The sequence below is a fragment of the Aquarana catesbeiana genome, linkage group LG12 (assembly GCF_042186555.1).
Source record: "Aquarana catesbeiana isolate 2022-GZ linkage group LG12, ASM4218655v1, whole genome shotgun sequence".
NCBI lineage: Eukaryota > Metazoa > Chordata > Amphibia > Anura > Ranidae > Aquarana > Aquarana catesbeiana.
The window spans coordinates 166,307,463-166,327,649 of record NC_133335.1 but is presented as its reverse complement, the minus strand read 5'-3'; the positions used below and the strand labels follow the sequence as shown (position 1 = coordinate 166,327,649).

The 20,187-nt window shown below is 44.9% G+C and overlaps 1 protein-coding gene across 7 annotated transcripts in view; it reads right to left on the bottom strand.

The window, feature by feature from the left end:
- The window catches only part of SLC16A5 (solute carrier family 16 member 5), a 159,799-nt gene that overhangs the window by 17,600 nt on the left and 122,012 nt on the right, over positions 1–20,187 (bottom strand). For all 7 annotated transcript variants that reach the window (XM_073606177.1, XM_073606179.1, XM_073606180.1 and 4 more), the window contains one exon: positions 14,091–14,234. In XM_073606177.1, the coding sequence (XP_073462278.1) occupies positions 14,091–14,234 (144 nt within the window). The remainder of the gene's footprint in view (positions 1–14,090; positions 14,235–20,187) is intronic.

Sequence of the window (20,187 nt, the reverse complement as noted above, 5' to 3'; positions counted from 1 at the left end):
TAAATGTCAGTGGTCCCAAAAATGTGTCAAAACTGTCTGATCTGTCCGCTGCAATGTCGCAGTACCGTTAAAAATCGCTGATCACCGCCTTTAGTAAAAAATAAAATAAAAATGCCATGAATCTATCCCATAGTTTGTAGACGCTATAAATTTTGCGCAAACCAATCAATATACGCTTATTGCGATTTTTCTTTAACAAAAATATGTAGAAGAATATATATATATTGGCCAAAACTGATGTAGAAATTTGATTTTTTAAAAACATTTTTGGGGATATTTATTACAGCAAAAAGTAAAAAATATAGTTTTTTTTCAAAATTGTCGCTCTTTTTTTGTTTATAGTGCAAAAAAAAAAACCGCAGAGGTGGTCAAATACCATCAAAATAAAGCTCTATTTGTGGGAAAAAAAGGACGTCAATTTTGTTTGGGTACAGCGTCGCATGTCCACGCAATTGTCAGTTAAATCGTCGCAGTGCCGCATCGCATAAAATGGTCTGGTCATTAAACAGGCAAATCTCCTGGTCTGTAGGTGGTTAAACACACACATTCCAACTGGTGGAACATGTTTCAAACAATAACAATACACTCATTGGTGTCCTAACCCAGAAGTAGGGAGGAGAGCAGCATTTATAGCATAATGAAAAAGGTGCTCGCAAACTTGAAAAACTTGCAGCCCCAGAACTGAAGATCATGAGATCATTACAACTAAACGTCCAGAAAATGAGGTATCCATTTAATCTAGATAAGTATTCACTGAAAAAATTCATTCATTGATATTTTACATAAGGTTCTAGATTTGTGAATGTTTAATTCACAAACATAAAAAGGGTAAGGTGTTAAAGAAAGGGGGCTGTAACCAATTCCTGAGATTCAACCATCTCAGAAGTGTCGGATTGCTATTACCATTGCAGTGATTCTAACTAATAAAAAAAAAAAAAAAAAAATCAGAAATGTGTCCATTATACCAGAATCAATTATTTTTACAGTATTCATTAAACTTAAAGTGGTTGTAAAGTCTCATGTTTTTTCACCTTAATGCATTCTATGCATTAAGGTGAAAAACCTTCTTTGCTGCCCCTAGAGCCCCCCTTTTTCTTACCTGAACCCGTCCGTTCCAGCGATGTGCATGAGACCAGTCACTCCAGCCGCTGTCTCTGTCCTCATAAGAGTAAGATTGATAGCAGTGGGAACCATTGGCTTCCGCTGCTGTCAATCAAATCCAGTGACACGAGAGCGGGGGGCAGGGATGAGTCCTGTTGTCTGTGCCAATGGACGCAGCAGCAGAATTCAGGAGCGCGCCTGCATGGGTGCCTCATGAAAAGCGGCTATTCGTGGGGGCACCCGATGAAGGGGAGAAGCCAGGTGTGCTGGCGGGGCACCCCAGAAGAAGAAGATCGGGGCTGCTCTGTGCAAAACCCTTGCACAGAGCAGGTACAGTTAAAGCCATATATATTTGGACACAGGCACAATTTTAGAATTTTTCAGTTATTTATCAAAACATATTCAAGCTATAGTTATATAATGGTCATGTGCTGAAAGTGCACACTCTCTGGTTTAATTTGAGGGTATGTACATCCAAATCGGAGGAAGGGTTTAGGAATTACAGCTTTTAAGAATAGCCATCCCCTTTTTCAGGGGACCAAAATTAATTGGACAATTGAATCAAAAGCTGTTTTATGGTCAGGTGTGGGCTACTCCTTCATTATTTCTTCATCAATTAAGCAGGTAAAAGGTCTGGAGGTGATTCTAATTGAGATATTTTCATTTGGAATCTATTGTTGTGAATCTACATCATGCATACAAAGGAACTGTCCATGCAAGTGAAACAGGCCATTGTAAGGCTTCAAAAACAAAACAAATCCACCAGAGAGATAGCAGCAACATTAGGAGTGGCCAAATCAACAGTTTGGTACATTCTGAGGAAAGAAGAACGTACTGGTGAGCTCAGCAACATAAAAAGTCCTGGATGTCCACAGAAGATAACAGTGGTGGATGATCACGGGATCCTCTCTATGGTAAAGAGAAACCCATTCACAACATCCAGACAAGTGAAGGACACTCTCCAGGAGGTGGACGTGTCATTGTCAAAGTCTACAATCAACAGAAGACTTCATGAGTGCAAATACAGAGGGTTCACCACAAGGTGCAAACCATTCATAAGGCCGAAGAATAGAAAAGCCAGATTGGACTTTGCCAAAAAACATCTAAACAAGCCAGACCAGTTCTGGAAAAGCATTCTTTGGGCGGATGAAACTAAGATTAATCTGTACCAGAATGACAAGAAGAAAAAAGTGTGATGAAGGTTTGGAACAGCTCAGGATCCAATGCATACATTGTCATCTGTGGTCACATAGTGGAGCTTGCAGTGTGATGGCATGGGCATGCATGCATTCCGGTGGCACTGGGTCACTGGTGTATATTGTTGATGTGACAGAAGACAGAAGCAGTTGGATGAATTCTGCAGTGTTTAGAGATATACTGTAGCCCAGATTCAGCCAAATACAGAAAAGTTGATTGGACGGCACTTCACAGTACAGATGGACAATGATCTAAATCACACTGCAAAAGCAACCCAGGAGCTTTTGAAGGAAAAGAAGTGGAATATTCTGCAATGGCCGAGTCAATCACCTGATCTCAACCCAATTCAGCATGCATTTCACTTGCTGAAGGCAAAACTAAAGGCAGAAAGACCCACAAACAAAGAACAACTGAAGACAGCTGCAGTTAGAGTGTGGCAAAGCATCAGAAAGGAGGAAACCCAGTCCTGGGTTATGTCCATGGGTTCCAGACTTCAGGCAGTCATTGCCAGTAAAGGATTCTCAACAAAATATTAAAAATGAACATTTTATTTATGATTATATTCATTTTGTCCAATTACATTTGAGCTCCTGAAAATAAGGGGACTGTGTATAAAAATGGTTGCAGTTCCTAAAATCTGTACTTGATATTTATGTTCAACCTCTTGAATTAAAGATGAAAGTCTGCACTTCAAATTCATTTGGATTGTTTGGTTTTAATTTTATTCTGGTGGCATACAGAGCCAAAAGTATGAAAATTGTGCCTGTGTCCAAATATATATGGACCTAACTGTAAGTATGACATGTTTGTTATTTTTATTTTTTAAAAATGCAAACCTTTACAACCCCTTTAAAAGTGCTCTCTAGGGGCGTGGCTTGAGGATCACAGCATGAGGACACGCTGACTGGAGCTCTGTATGGGCTGGGACCAGGATTCACCCGTCGGAATGATCAGACGAGCCTTTCTTTAAAGCGAGCGGTGTAAACATCCGCTGGCCACTAGGGAACCTGAGGGGACCCGAGATTACCCACTATTTTCTGCGGCAGCACGCTGTCTCATCTCCCGCAGCTCCAGCCAAAATGGCGCCATTGCAAGTCACTCCAGCGAGCACAGCCATCACTAATAGCAGCAGTCAGAAAGGCACACAGGCAGGGGCTGTAGCGCTTGGGGACTCTCTCACCTTCCCACAGATTGGTCACACTCCCCTATATTATCCCCGGACCTGCCCCACTCAGATTCACAGCCTGTATTGGAGAGCATAGTGGGGTCAGGCGGCCACCCAGAGGGGCCCCTCTGGGACATTGTTGCAGGCCTGCCCACCAAATAAGATCTTCAGGCCATGGTTACCTCGATTGTAAATGCTGTTGAAGAGCGGGTGATGGACTTGGAATCATCCACAAGTACCACGGATGCCCGCATCACCACCCTGGAGATGGAGCAACAGGCCTTTCGCCGCCATCTTGTTGAAGTCCAACTGCGCCTAGATGATGGGGAAAATCGAAGCTGACGCTATAACCTGCAACCTCGTGGCATTCCGGAGGCCACCATGGGCTCAGACCTATGCACCACAGTGACAGTTATTTTGAACCAGATCCTGGGCAAACCCCCACTTCAGAGCTGGAGCTGGACAGGGTCCACAGAGTGCCTCCCTTCTCCTCCCAAGGCCGTGCTCCTTTGGGCCTGCCACGGGACGTGCTCTGTAGGGTAAATTTTTTCACTGTCAAAGAGGAGATCCTATGCCTGGTGTGGTCAAAGAGCCCCATTTACTTTGATGGAGCCATGATTCGGATCTACCCTGATGTCTCCAGGCAAACACGGACCCTACGGGGCATTATGCGACCTTTGTTGGAAGTGATTCATGAAGCAGAGGCCATTTACCGCTGGGGCAACCCCTTCCATCTCATCGTGCGGAGGCAGGGATCTGAATTCTACCTTCGTTCCCTGGACCAACTTCCTGACCTGTTCAGCTTCATTGATTAACCTGTCATCAGTGTTCCCAACTGGTTTGACTTTCTACTTACCCAAGAGGCTCTCGGCCCACCCTTGCCAAGACTGCAATGGCTGTGATGACCCCGGTCTCGTGCCTCTAGTCGTGAGGCTCCAAGGTCCCATCCGACCTTATCCGAAGCCTGACGTGTTCTTCAATGAGTGTGGTTGGTAAGACCATGCAGGATGTGACCTTGTGTTTCACTCCAGAGACATTCGGCAGCTTGCTGTGACCTCGGGGGACTAGGTCTATACTGCTTTTGATATGCCTTGACTCTTTGGGTTCTGTGGGTCTGTCTGTTTATCCACCATTATTGTGCCTCAGCTAGTTTTTTTTTTTTTAAACCAAAAAAGGTTTTATTGAACATTCACATATTTTCCAACAATAATCAATGCTCAGGTTGCAATTACAGTTACATTGTTAATGCCAGTTTGGTTCATGTACATGTATACAGTAATTGTTTCAACTAATCTATCAACTGATTGCATTTCTCCAGACATCAAGAGTACAACTCTCCCTGGTTTCACCATCATAGTCCGCACTTTTTGTATTATACAATCTGTCTTGCATCCCCTCTCCCTGTTTAAAGAGACTGCAGGAGTCTGGACATCACAAGCTCTCTCGGACTTAATCCCGGTGTGTCTAGCCATTTTGACCAAATATGTTCAAACCTACTCGGGCATCCCCTATGTTGGTATATATATTTTTCCCTTATGAGGGTTTGTCCCATGTGTTCCACCCAGGAGCCACTGGTGGGTGGCAGCGTAGATTTCCACCCCATTAGGATAAGTTTCCTGGCCTGGAATAGAGCCCTGGAGAACGCAACCCTGACAGACTCCTCAGAGATCTCCTCCTCCAGGACCCCCAGCAAACAACACCTAGGATCTGTGGGAACCTTTGTCTGAAATACTCCATTGAGCGTGCCCATCACCTCATTCCAATACCGATGGAGCTTCGGGCAGCACCATAGGAGGTTAATAAGGTCCCTGTCATGCTGTCGACAACGGGAACATAAAGGATCTGCCGCCCTGCCCATCTTATGCAATTTTTTCGGGGTATAGTGCACTCTCAGTGCTATGAACAATTGGGAAACCTTTTGTGCAACATTCAGGGAACAGGTGGATATGGACTGAAGGGCCTCCTCCCACTGCTCACCTGTGATCTGGCCAAGGTCCCTCTCCCAAGCAGATGCCGCATTGCATGGATAGGCCCGCAAGTGTCTTGCTAGTAACATCTGGTAGCATTGGGATATAATTCCTTTAGTTACACTACTGGACTGCAGTACATGGAACACAGGAGTGGGTGACAATGTCCACTCACCAGCGTCCCCCTGCGCAGCGACAGCATAGTTACATAGTAGGTGAGGTTGAAAAAAGACACAAGTCCATCAAGTCCAACCTATGTGTGTGATTATGTGTCAGTATTACATTACATATCCCTGTATATTGCGGTCATTCAGGTGATTATCTAATAGTTTCTTGAAGCTATCAATGCTCCCCGCTGAGACCACCGCCTGTGGAAGGGAATTCCACATCCTTGCCGCTCTTACAGTAAAGAACCCTCTACGTAGTTTAAGGTTAAACCTCTTTTCTTCTAATTGTAATGAGTGGCCACGAGTCTTATTAAACTCTCTTCTGCGAAAAAGTTTTATCCCTATTGTGGGGTCACCTGTACAGTATTTGTAAATTGAAATCATATCCCCTCTCAAGCGTCTCTTCTCCAGAGAGAATAAGTTCAGTGCTCGCAACCTTTCCTCATAACTAAGATCCTCCAGACCCTTTATTAGCTTTGTTGCCCTTCTTTGTACTCGCTCCATTTCCAGTACGTCCCTCCTGAGGACTGGTGCCCAGAACTGGACAGCATACTCCAGGTGCGGGCGGACCAGAGTCTTGTAGAGCGGGAGAATTATCGTTTTATCTCTGCAGTTGATCCCCCTTTTAATGCATGCCAATATTCTGTTTGCTTTATTAGCAGCAGCTTGGCATTGCATGCCATTGCTGAGCCTATCATCCACTAGGACCCCCAAGTCCTTTTCCATCCTAGATTCCCCCAGAGGTTCTCCCCCCAGTGTATAGATTGCATTCATATTTTTGCCACCCAAATGCATTATTTTACATTTTTCTACATTGAACCTCATTTGCCATGTAGTCGCCCACCCCATTAATTTGTTCAGGTCTTTTTGCAAGATTTCCACATCCTGCGGAGAAGTTATTGCCCTGCTTAGCTTAGTATCGTCTGCAAATACAGAGATTGAACTGTTTATCCCATCCTCCAGGTCGTTTATGAACAAATTAAATAGGATTGGTCCCAGCACAGAACCCTGGGGGACCCCACTACCCACCCCTGACCATTCTGAGTACTCCCCATTTATCACCACCCTCTGAACACGCCCTTGTAGCCAGTTTTCAATCCATGTACTCACCCTATGGTCCATGCCAACGCACCTTATTTTGTACAGTAAACGTTTATGGGGAACTGTGTCAAATGCTTTTGCAAAATCCAGATACACCACGTCTACGGGCCTTCCTTTATCTAGATGGCAACTCACCTCCTCATAGAAGGTTAATAGATTGGTTTGGCAAGAACGATTCTTCATGAATCCATGCTGATTACTGCTAATGATATCATTCTTATTACTAAAATCTTGTATATAGTCCCTTATCATCCCCTCCAAGAGTCTATATACTATTGATGTTAGGCTAACTGGTCTGTAATTCCCAGGGATGTTTTTTGGGCCCTTTTTAAATATTGGTGCTACATTGGCTTTTCTCCAATCAGCTTGTACCATTCCAGTCAATAGACTGTCTGTAAAAATTAGGAACAACGGTCAAGCATGTCGCAATTGGAGGTATGAATAGAGCATGTTATCCGACAAGTTAAATTTGGCTTGCAGTTCTATAAAAGAAAGCAGTTTACCGTTCCTAAATATGTGTGAAAGCAGTTTTACCCCGTAATTACACCATCTAGACCCTTGTTGTAATTTTCCCAACTCAGTATAAGAGCGGTTGCCCCATATTGGACTGAAATCTGTGAAGCCTTGCACCCCCTGGAGTTGTCTGACCTTATTCCATATTTTCTGTACTAGTGACAGGGTTGGGGTCTTTTTATTGGATTTCGCAAACAGTTGTGCCTCAAGGCCCATGGGAATGGTCTCTGCTCCAGAGGCAATCAGCATCATCTGCGCCGCTGAGCCCTGCGGTTCTGGAGTCATGGAGCCAACCAGCTGTTGCAGTTGGGACGCTATGTAGTACAACCAGGGGTTGGGAAACGCCAACCCCCCGTTGTCCTTAGACTGCTGTAACTGTTCTAGCTTAATTCTGGGATGTTTGGTATTCCATAGTAGTCAATGAAAAAGGGTGTTTACTATTCTGAAGATTTTTAGAGGAATTACTACCGGTGTATTGTGCAGGAAGTATAACAACTGGGGCATTAAGATCATTTTAATTAAATTAGCCTCGCCTGCCAGGGACATCTTCAAGTTATTCCATGTGTTTATTTTATCTCAAAAACGGGACAGCAAGGGGTATATGTTTAGGGAACAGTAGCCTCCAATCCTGGGCGCTATTTGTATGCCCAGATATTTGAAACTAGTGACCAGAGGGATGGGGCAATGGTCAGGAAGCGCAACCCCATGATCTCCATCCAGCATCATCAGGGCTGACTTGGACCAGTTTATGGTTAACCCGGAGTGGTGGCCAAACAATTTTATTATACAAGTAAAAAGGCGCAAAGCACAGTTACCTTGAAAGTAAAACCGATTAGTCCAGAAACTGAAAACTGTAAAAATGCATGTGTAAGTTCATGCATATATACTGGGAGTATATACAAGAGGTCAGTCAGGGCGGCCACCAAAGGAACCAAAAGCAGGGTCCAGCAAGCTAAAACAACAACAAGGAGAGGGGCGCCTCTGAGTATAAATCATAAATACATTTTATTAAAACAACAATATCCACTCACATGGAAGTTGGAGAAGTTGCATTAGGGTCGGTTGGCTGGGCTGGAGAGATGCAGTGGAACTACAGGTCACAGCGGTTCCTGCAGGGCATGCCAGGTCCAAAGAGGATTAGTTCTTGCAGCCGGGTTCAGTCTCTTGCAGCGAGCAGTCCTTTTCCCTTTCTCCCCCCCCTTTTTTTCCCTTTTTTTACCCCCCTTTTTTTACCCCCCTTTTTTTCCTCTCCTTTTTTTTACCCCCCCCCCTTTTTTTACCCCCCTTTTTTACCCCTTTTTTACCCCCCCCTTTTTTCCCTTTTTTACCCCCCCTTTTTTCCCCTTTTTTTACCCCCCTTTTATTTACCCCCCCTAATGCAACTTCTCCAACTTCCATGTGAGTGGATATTGTTGTTTTAATAAAATGTATTTATGATTTATACTCAGAAACAATTTTATTATAGACATCGCCTCTGACAATGAATTGCTCGGGTCCCCCAAAAAAAGTAACATGTCGTCCGCGTACAACATTATCTTTTCATGCAGAGTTCCATATTGAAACCCCTGGATCTGGGCACTATGTCTTATCAAGGCTGCCAGTGGCTCTATTGCGATCGCAAAGAGCAGCGGGGACAGTGGACAACCTTGTCTCGTCCCCCTGCCCAGGGCGAAGGCTTGTGAAACTCTGTCCGTCATTCTAATGTTGGCCTGAGGGGATGCATACAGTAATTTAACCCATGCTATAAAGCGTTTCCCAAAACCAAATTTTTCTAATACTGCCCAGAGATATCTTCAGCTGACGCTGTCAAAGGCCTTGTTGGCGTCGAGAGACAGCAGTGCTCTTTGACCCTTGTTATCTGCTTGCATTTGCATGTTAAGGAACAATCTCCTCAAATTTGTGGCTGTGGACTTTTGTGGCATGAAGCCCGCCTGGTCCTGGTGTATAATGGAGGAGATGACCCCATTGACCCGGAGCGCCAGGACCTTGGCGAGGATCTTTACATCACTCTGGAGTAATGAGATAGGTCTGTAGGACCCGGGGTCAACCGGATCCTTCCCCTGTTTAAGAAGTAAAATCACATTCGCTCTTGCCATGGACTCAGGGAGTCTGCCTGTTTCCAGGCAAGCATTAAAAACTTTTAACAGTTCAGGAAGTATCTGTTCACCATATTGACTAAATACCTCCATAGGGAGGCCATCCTCACCCGGTGCCTTACATGTGGGAAAAGAGCAGGCCGCCATCTGAAGCTCCTCCAGGGTTATTGGAGCATCCAATTGTTTTTGAGCTGCTGCTGACAATGAAGGTCAATTTTTGACATATATGTGGTTGGATCTGCATCCGAGCAAGCATCCCTCGGCCTATACAGGTCTCCATAAAAGGATGCCAGCTCGGATATAACGACCTCCGGTGAGTTGACTACTTTCCCATTGGCAGCGCGAATAGCTCCAATGGCTGGTGACTGTTGTTGCGATCGTGCAATTTTTGCAAGTAGGCGGCCCGTCTTTTCCCCCTCCTCGTAGAATGCCAACTTCGTGAAGAACCTTTTGCGCTCCACAGTGGAGGATCTCAGCCGGTCCAAGGAATCCTGGGCCGACATCCATGCCTCCCTGGCGGAGTCAGTAGGATCAATTATGTAGGTTAGTTCTAGTTGCCTCACCAAGTCCCCAGCCTGTTCTAACAGGACCGAGGAGTTGTGTTTAACCTGTTGTATTTCCTGAATAAAAATCACTCTCAGATGTGCCTTAAAGGCTTCCCATTTCAAATGAACATCAGTTAAATGTTGGTGCTTTTTAAAAAAAGCCCGGATCTGAGAGGCTATTCTTTCCTGCGAAGCAAAAAGTTTTACCCAGAAAGCATTTAACTTCCACGGGGCCCTGGGTAAATTGCTGGGGGGTCTGGTAGTTAGCCATAAAGCCAGTGGAGAGTGGTCAGACACTCCCCGTGGAAAGTGTTCCACTTTAGATATGCTACCAACCAGATTTGGGGTGCCTATGCATAAATCAATACAAGATAGTGACCCATGGGTCTTAGAGAAACAAGAAAATTGCTTGCAATCTGGATTACGGTTGCGCCACATATCGATCCATCCTACCTCTGCAAGTAGACGGCTAAGAGCAGTGCCCCGTCCACCTCCAGGGGGCTGTACAGGCGGGTGTCTGTCTAGTTTAGGGTCCAAGTAGCAATTAAAGTCACCCATTATTAGTACCGGTATGTCCAGTTTGTTAGCTAAGTAAGAGATTAACAGCTGTAATACCTCTCTGGAGAATGGAGGGGGCACATACACAAAGGCTAATATCAATGTGATTGTATACAATTTACAGTGCAGGAACACAAATCTACCAGATATGTCTATCAGGGAGTCCAACTCCTGGTACACTAAGGCTTTATGTATAAATACACTCACTCCGCGCGAAAAAGCGGAGTAAGTGGAGTGATAGGCTTTACCCACCCAGGCATATTGTAGGAAGCTAACCGTATCAACCCGCAGGTGGGTTTCCTGCAGGCCAATTATGGCCGGATGGAACTTCCGCAGTCCGGCTGAGATCATAGATCTTTTCAGTGGATCGTTCACTCCCCGAACGTTCCAGGACACTATGGGTGTATCAGACATTGCAAAAATCGAATCCATTTCTTATAAGTGTAACAAGGTCCCGCAGTCGGGGATCTCCAGTCCGCAGTCCACGTGCGACCTGTGTCGTCTCTTGGTCTTCCTTGTATGCTGAGAGAGAGGGGGAGGTAATAGATCTGATGAGTTTTGGCAACAGCGCCAACTCAGCAAAATAATTACTCCAAAAGGGCACAAGACAATATTAATAAAAACAATACTGTATAAACACTTCCTTGGGAAATAGGGTTACCTCCCAAAAGGATGTTACAGCTAACTGACTGTACTGACACTCTGTAAGAGATGGAATCTGGCCAGCTTACACTGCTATCATAAGGAGGGAGAGCAGTTTTAAGAATGATAACATAAGGAGGGGCCCTTTTATCAGTAATGGCAATAAAGTCCACATTGCAGATCTAATATTCTTAATTGGTAAGTGGGAGCTTGTTAACTGTAATCCGATTAGGTGTAGTGGTAAGCAGTAGATTGTAGTGTGGAAGGCTAGATTTGTCTCCATTTTGCACAAAAGTCCTCTATAGCTACTAGGATCCAGGAGACATGTTGACAAGATAGTACAGAGTGCCTACCACTTTCCATTGTTTCTTCCCCCAGGTTCCCAGTGTATGCTGGCGGTGTGGTAACGCTGAGGGAACAATGCTACACATTTTCTGGAGCTGTCTTAAACTTGGGCCTTTTTGGCGTGAGGTGATCAGCACAATCAAATACCTGACAAATGTCGATCTGGATAGGAATCCTGTGGCCTGTCTGCTCCGCCTTTCAGAGAGACCGATCAAGAAGTATAAAGCCTCTCTTACAATCCAGCTGCTGAATGCGGCCAAGACATGCATCCCCCTCTGTTGGAGATTGGAAAATCCCCCATCAAAATCTCTGTAGTTCTCTAAAGTGAATGAACTGAGGGACATGGAGGATCTCACCGCTACCTTGCACAACAGGGAGGAGACCTTATGGGAGACCTGGCGACCTTGGAACCATTTTGTGTACACACACGCTTATCTTCAGGAGGTGGCACAATCAAACTGACCTCCTGGATTTAACTCCACTCCCTGGGCGAGAGGCCATCTTTGCATCCCTCCTTTCTCTCCCCCCTTATCCTGTCTCTTTCCTGCACTGGGGACATCTAATCCCCTAATCCTTTCCCCCCCCCGGCTGCTTTCCCTTCACCATCTCTGTGACTCAGTGATGGGCTATGTTGTTCAGATATGGTGTATATCCCTGTATGCATTTCACATTTTATACTGTCCCAGTATATATAGTATAGGCAGGCCTTAGGGAAGTTCTATTTCCTGTTATGTTAAGAAATCTGAATTTTAGGTTACTCCACTTTATTATATCTTACTATACTGCTTTTGCATTTAAGTATATAAGTTTTGGGTTTTTCATATGATTGCTTGCTGGGCTCCCCAGCGTGACGCACTTACCACTATCTTCGCAACCGTGATAGCTTTTTTTTTTCCATGACCGACTATATTGTGCAGTGCTGGAGATGTTTGTTCTCTAACTCTGCTCATGAGATCCTTTCTGTACCATCTGACTGTGATATTGTTATCAATGCATACCCTGGCTATTGACTGTAAATTTCTTTTGGAAAATAAAGGAATTATAGCCCCCTCATCACCTGATCCCATGCTCACCTCAAGGACTTCTCCAGAGCCTCCCCCATCTTCTTGAACTCCCTACCCCAATTTGTCCAGCTATCTCCTACTCTGTATGCCTTTAGGTGATCCCTGAAAACCCATCTGTTCAAGGAAGCCTACACTGCCTCCAGCTTACAACCAAACTGTTATTTTCTTCACAGGTTATTACCTTTTGTACCACCTGCTCCTCCCTTTTACTTTGTAAGCTTTTGTGAGCAGGGTCATCCTAACCCTCTTGTATTGAATTCTTTTGAATCTGTGCTATATCTCTTTAAGAGTGTTGTACAAAATGTTGGTGCTATATAAACGTGTGCAATAATAATAATCATGATAATAAGTGTAACCTGGTGCCAGGGCCTCTTTAATGCATATCTAAACCTGAAAGCAAAGGTGTAATCATTTGCATTTTACCAGTCCTTATATAAGGTGGCTGCCTTGGTTTTCTTTTTTCAGGATTTTTTTTTTAATTTATGCTGGATAATCCTGTGAATAACACACTATCTTTGCATAGCTATGCGCACTCCTTCACTGCATCTGCGGAAGGAGTCATGGAGTCACTGTATAGCAGGCTCCTGAAAATGATATGGATTGTCATCTAAGACAGGATGTATTGTCATCAAGCACAGCATGGCCTGTTGTGGACCACAGTATAGTCTGTTAAACAGATCACCATAGATAATTACTGACTGTTATCAAAGACTGTCTGTTATCAAGGACTGTACCTATTACCTAGCCTAGTCAGCTATCAGGTCAAAAGAAAAAGACAAGCTATTACGCTGACTGGAACCCAACCTTCATTTTACAGGGCACATAAGAGGGCCAAGAGAGTGGTAGGGAACACCAGGTAAAATGGATGCAGCTCCTTTCAGATTAGGTCTTGAGATCTTAATGCACATATAAAAAACAAACACAAGAGGGCACCTCCATCTAGGTGTAGCGATTTATTAAAAAAAGGATAAAAGAATATAAAAATGCACTCACTAGATAAAAGTGGCTCAAGGCTTGTCATAGACCCATATAGACCTCCATAGGATCACCGTGAGGCTGCAGAGCTCAGCAGGCATGTGGCTAATTGAAGCAGAGTTCTTTGTGGAAGTGCGGCTGTCAGGCTATGGTTTGATAAAGGAGTGCTCATGACTGCCCTGAAACATGTAGCCACATCCCCTCAACTTTCTGTCATCATCACCCAGCCAAGAGAAGTGCTGTTTGGAGCCACAGTCATCTTGCTACTTCTGGAAGCTGCTGTTGCTTAGATTCCAACCTGAAGCCTGACAGCTGTACTTCCATCAAGAACTCTGCTATAACTAGCCACATGCCTGCTGAGCTCTGCAGCCTCGCAGTGATTCTATGGAGGTCTATATGGGTCTATGACAAGCCTTGATCCAGTTTTATCAAGTGAGTACATTTTTATTGTCTTTTCTTTTTTAAAAAAAATCACTACACCTAGATGGAGCACACCCTCTTGTGTTTGTTTTTTTAGCTATCAGATCAAGCATGGACTTAAACAATTGACAACCCATTCACAGGCAGGCTTCTACAAGGGCTATGCTTGTGTTCCTAGTACTCAAAGATTTGAGATTTTTCAAAGAAAGGTATAAAGACCAAGCTTCTCCTTACCTCCAACAATCCCTGCACTCAGGTACAAGTGTATTATGTTCTGAGAGAAGGAGCTGGCAACGAATCCAATTCCACAAAGGAGGCCACCAACCATGACCGTTATCCTGCAGCCAAACCTTTCCACCATTATGCTGCATAATGGACCTGTAGACGAGAAATATTAGAAAGAATGAATTAGATCACAAAATAAAATTTTCCAGCCACTGGTACATTCTGATCAAAATCTCTTGAACATTTAATTTCCATTTATTTTGTTATACAAAAAATATTACAATACAGTAATTTGATATATGTACTGTATAAGCGAATTATGTGAACTGCTCCAGAGCTTTCCTTGAAGGTAACATATCTCAAATAATTTTCTATGTAACATATTGAAGACTTGCACATCCCTTATGGAATTCAAAAATAAAGTGAAACTCCAGGACTTTCTTCCCCAAAAATACCACCTTGCATCTGTACGGATTAAAAAAAAAACTTTTGCTGCAATACTTACCTTTAATCCAGCCCGGCCTAAGGACCGCAGGAAAAAAGATGCACATAGGGTGAGATTTACTAAAACTGGTACACATAGAATCTGGTGCAGCTGTGCATAGTAACCAATCAGCTTCTAGGTTTTAAGGTTTAGGTATCTAGGGAAAGCTGTGAAGTGATAGCATTGTGCACTCTTGAGCAATAGAGAGAGTAGCCTAAAGCCCTGTACACACGGGCCTAATGTCGGGCGGCATCGGGTGGCTCAGTAGAAACCGGCCGACTTTCTGCCGATGCGTCCTGCAGCTGGTCTGACAGAAGCAGGCCATTCCGCCACTTTCTGTCGAAAGTACATGGCTGAAAAAGGTCTGCCGACCAACTCTCGATCGCCGCTCTCAGGCAGTGGCTTTGACCGGAGTGTTCTGGCGGAGGGGGGGGTGGCGTTCCCCTGTCAGAACACAATAGAACAGCAGGAGAGATTGCTGTACTAACATCGGATTGTTATTACAGCGGCTCTGACCTGAACTGTCAGTTTTTTCCCATTCAGCCCGCTGGGTTGAACAAAAAAAACTACTAGTGTGTACTAGGCTTAATTAAAAATAGTAGTGTGCGCTGTGGGGAGGGGGCACATTTGCGAAAGAGTGTCTGTGCCCATGTTTTTATATGAATGTCTGTGGGATGATGCTATGGGAAGGACCACCTTAAGGATTCTCACTTCTTGAAGAGAACATCCAGAGCTCTTTCAGATGATCTTCAATTTGGTTGTCCCTTTTGAGCCCTTTGTGACCTGTCTTTAAGTAGAGGGTCATTTGTAGCTTGTAAGCTTGCATTTCTTCCATTGAGGTGGCAATTTTCTCATTTCAGTGATGAACATTCACTTTGTTGATGTGATCCAATGAGCACTTAAGAAGTGATTTCTTTATTCAAGAGAACTTTTTTATTTACCTGACTATATTTGATCTGCACATTTTTTCACATATCTGGTTATATTACACGTATGTCGATTATTAGTTCAAGTTTGTACTGTATATTGTGACTTTGGCATCCCTATGTTTAATATCTCACCTTAGAGTTGCTGCTTTATACGCATCAAATATTTAACATAATTTAATTTTGGTTTATGCACGAGTGTGGTTTCTTTTTGGTATTGTCAAAGCTTGATTGTGCAAGCTGAAGTTAGAAACTGATTGGTTATTATGCACAGCTGCACCAGATTCTGTGTGCACCAGTTTTAGTAAATCTCCATAGGGTAGCTTTTATAAAGGTAAATTGGAAGAGGGCAATTGGGTGGAGTAGGGGCATGGGGAAGATAGAGATCTGCTTTAACTGCCTCCTGCCCACAGTATAGTAAAATGATGGTGGAGTGGGGCGACTCTCATTCTGGGCCGATGTCATATGACGTCCCCAGTCTTGCCGCGATCGCGCGCCCATAGGGGTTCGCAGAGTGGCGTTCGCAGAGCAGGAACACAGCGCGATCCCGATCTTGCAGCCGCGGCTCTTTACCCATGTGATCAGCTGTGTCCAAACACATAGGCTACTCAAGCTTAGGCTACTCAAAAAGCAGGTTCGTTCCAGGGAGAGACGTTGGCGGAAGTTCCTCCTGGAGGCTGACAAAGAGCTGCATCTGGTGGCCCTCTATCTCTATAAGTGGGCCATTAGAGAGGCTAAAAAGACCTACATCCGGGAGCAAATTAGGAAGGCAGCCAACAGCACGGCCAAACTTTTCACAATCTCTTCTGAGCTAACTCATCCTGAAGCTACCAGCTTTGCTCCTAAGGAGTCGCAGGACTGGTGCCAGGAGCTCGCTGACTTCTTTGTCTCTAAGGTTCAGACTATTAGAGACAACATTTCCAGGCCAGAGTCTGTGCAGGAGGACAGAGATGGCCCCTGTATTGACCGGCTTCCAACCGGTTACGGCTACACAGGTGGTTGAGGTAATCGCCTCTTTGAAACCATCCTCCTCTCCTTTAGATGTATGTCCTGCCGGGCTGCTTAAAAAATCTGCTGCCCTTTTGGCCCCCTTCATTAGGGAGATAATAAACTGCTGCTTAAGGACAGGTATTGTTCCGGGCGCTCTGAAGCGGGCCGTGGTCTTGGCCCTGCTGAAGAAACCAACCTTGGACCCGGACATACTGGGCAACTACAGGCCGATTTCCTTCTTGCCCTTTGTAGCAAAGGTGATGGAGTGCCAGGTGGTTATCCAGCTACAAGCTTACCTTGAGTCTTTCCATCTTTTGGACGAATTCCAGCTGGATTTCGTCCAGGGTATGGAACAGAGACAAGCCTCATTTGTGTTTATGATGATGTCCTTCACGGCTTGGACAGGGGTGACTCAGTAGTTCTGGTTCTCTTGGATCTGTCGGCCGCGTTTGATACTATAATTCATGGAATTATACTGGAGTGGATGAGATCTGTTTTGGGTATGAGGGGGTCGGCTTTGGCATGGGTGGCCTATTTTTTAGAAGGCAGAGTTCAGGGAGTCAAGACTGGCTCCTTCTACTCTAAGTTCACCGCCCTGGATTGTGGAGTGCCACAGGGCTCTGCCTTGTTACCCCTGCTGTTTAATATCTATATGAGGCCCCTTGCCGACCTTCTAAAGTCCTACACCCTCCAGTACCATGCGGATGACACCCAGGTTTACCTGAAGATTCCTAGGAACCAGACGGCTGATGCCACCCTTGCCATCAATACATGGATGTCTGCCAACTTCCTGAAAGTTAATGGGGGCAAAACTGAGGTGATCATCTTCAGCGATCTGGCCACCCCCCCCAGTTATTCCACCTTGACCTCCCTCATTTGGTCTTGCTCCGGAGGCAGCCCCCCAGGTCCGTGATCTGGGATTCGTCCTAGATTCAGGTTTAACTCTGGCTCCTCAGGTAAAAAAGGTCGTCAGTGCATGTCACTGGCAGCTAAAACTCCTGAGGGGGTTGTTTAAAAATCTGGATATCTCAGACAGAAAAACTGTCATCTGTGCCACGATAGGTAGCTACCTAAAACTCTCTTTATTTGGGATTGTCAAAGATGCTAGTGCAGAAGCTTCAACTTATTCAAAATGCTGCGGCTAGGCTGTTCATGGATGTCCCGTTGAGGGATCATATCACCCCTGTCCTCCGCGCCTCGCATTGGCTGCCGGTCCCTTATCGCATCTTATTTAAGGTAGGATGTATTATGTTTAAGATTATGAGAGGTCTGGCCCCAAGCTATCTGCTCTGCTTTTTCATAAACGAGCTCTTGTCAGATCACTCAGATCTACCGGCAGAGATCTCCTCTACAACTTGGTGTCCAAGAAGATCCAGCGTGGTGGTCAGGCCTTCTCCCACCAGGGTGCTGTACTATGGAATATCCTCCCTGTCGAGCTCAAGGAGGCCCCCACTATTACGGTCTTCTGCGGGTTACTGAAGACTTGGCTTTTCACGCAGGCATTTCCTGCGTAGTCTCTCTCTCTTCTACCCTTCTCCCGCTCTGTGCTGCTTCTGGTCCCTGGGCCCTCTCTTTCCAGGATCTTTGCTATGCGCGCCGGGACCCTTCAGGGTAAGACCGCACTATATTAAGATTCTTCTCAACTCAGCTCAACTCATGGAAACAAGGAAGTGCCGTTTGTCGTCTCTCCTCGCCTCACACTGACAGAGTGTGAGGAGAGGAGAGCCGATCAGCGGCATCACCTCACAGGGAAGACATGAATAAGGTAATCAGCGCACTGATCCTCAGAGCACTGATTACAGTGCAGCCCCCACAGTGCCCATCAGTGATGCCACAATGTGCCAATTTGTGACGCCAACCTGTACCTATCAGTGACACCAGTCAGTGCCCATCAGTGATGCCAATTTGTGCCCATCAGTGAGGCCAATCTGTGCCCATCAGTGATGTCAATCAGTGCTGCCTTTCAGCACCCATCAGTGCCCATCAGTGCCATCTATCTATGCCACTTATCATTGCTCTTAAGTGCCACCTATCAGTGCATATCAGTGCTGCATATTAGTGCCTCCTCATCACTGCCACCCCATCAATGCCCTTTAGTGTCGCCTAATCAGTGCAAAAAAATTACCTATTTACAACATTTTCTGACAGAAACTAAGAAAAACTTTTATATATTTCAAAAGTTTTGGTCTTTTTTGGGTTTTTTAGCAAAAAATAAAAAATCCAGCAGTGATTAAATACCACAAAAAGAAAGCTCTATTTGTGTGAAGAAAATTATTAAAAGTTCATTGAATGAACGCGCAATTGTCATTCAAAATGTGACAACACTGAAAGCTGAAAATTGGCCTGGGCAGGAAGGGGGTGAAAGTGCCCAGTATTGAGGTGGTTAAAGTGGTTGTAAACCCTTACATCTACCTACTGAAGTGACTAGCCAGAAATGAAACAAGTTGTACCTATTTTGCTGCAGCCCTCTCTACTCTTAAAATACACAGATCAAAGGCTATTTCTCAGCAGTAGAAGACAGGGGGTGGGGATTTGACACCACACACATTGCATAGCTAGAGCACAGAGCTCAGTGAAACCTGAAACCTGAGTGAGGGAAGGGACACACCCCCCCTCTACACACAATCAGGCTAGGTTCACACTTATGTGGGTGTTGTGTCAGCATAGAATATTATCAGTGACTCATGCAGATAGCAAAAGGGTGGAGAGATCAGAAAGAAATGACACACATGGGGATATTTACTAAAACTGGCGCACTCAGACTATGGTGCAGCTCTGCAAGGTAGCTAATCCGCTTCAGCTTGTTCAATTAAACTTTGACAAGAAAACCTGGAAGCGGATTGGTTTCACCAGATTTTTCATGCTCCAGTTTTAGTAAATCAACCCCACAGTGCTTTGGATTCAGACTAGTACACATAGAAGGATATACTTTGTTCATTTTTCATGTCAGACGTTGAACATTGAACATTTGAACTTGAACATTTCTAAAAGTGAATCTAAAGCCTCAAGTTTTTTTACCTTAATGCATTCTATGCATTAAGGTAAAAAACCTTATCTACTGCAGGATCCCCCCAGCTCCCTCCCCTTATTCTTACCTGAGCCTGATCCCATCCAGCGACGTGCAGATTGGGCAGATTTATAGCAGCGGGAGCCATTGGTTTTCGCTCCTGTCAATCAACTTCAGTAATGAGGGGCGGACCAAATCCCGCTGTCTGTGTCAATGCACTATCAGGAACCATGAATCAGACCGAGGCAGAAGCATAGTTAAATCACACTTGTTTAATAATAATAATAATAATAAGGTAAACAGAGTAAGCGTAGTCAAAACAAACCAGAGTTCAGTAACCGGATCGGGTAGTCAGCCAAGCAAATGTCAGAGAGCCAGAGATAAACGTAGTAGTACAGCAAGAAGGATCAGGAGCCAGAAGGAACATCAGCCGAGCAAGTCTTCAACAGGAACACAGGAGAAAGTCTCTGTGATGTTGACAAAGGCGAAGGCAGAGATTAAGTGAGCTGGACGACTTTAATCAGGCAGAACTGACGAGCAAAATCAACAGCTGTGTAACTGTGGAGAGAGATGGGAGCTGGCAATTAGCCGACAGCTGAGCAGCCAGCTCAGAGAAGGAAGGGCTGAGCCCTGCCCTGACAGTACCCCCTCCTAAATGACCCCTCCCCCTCGGAGGGCCACCGGGCTTGAGGGGAAAAC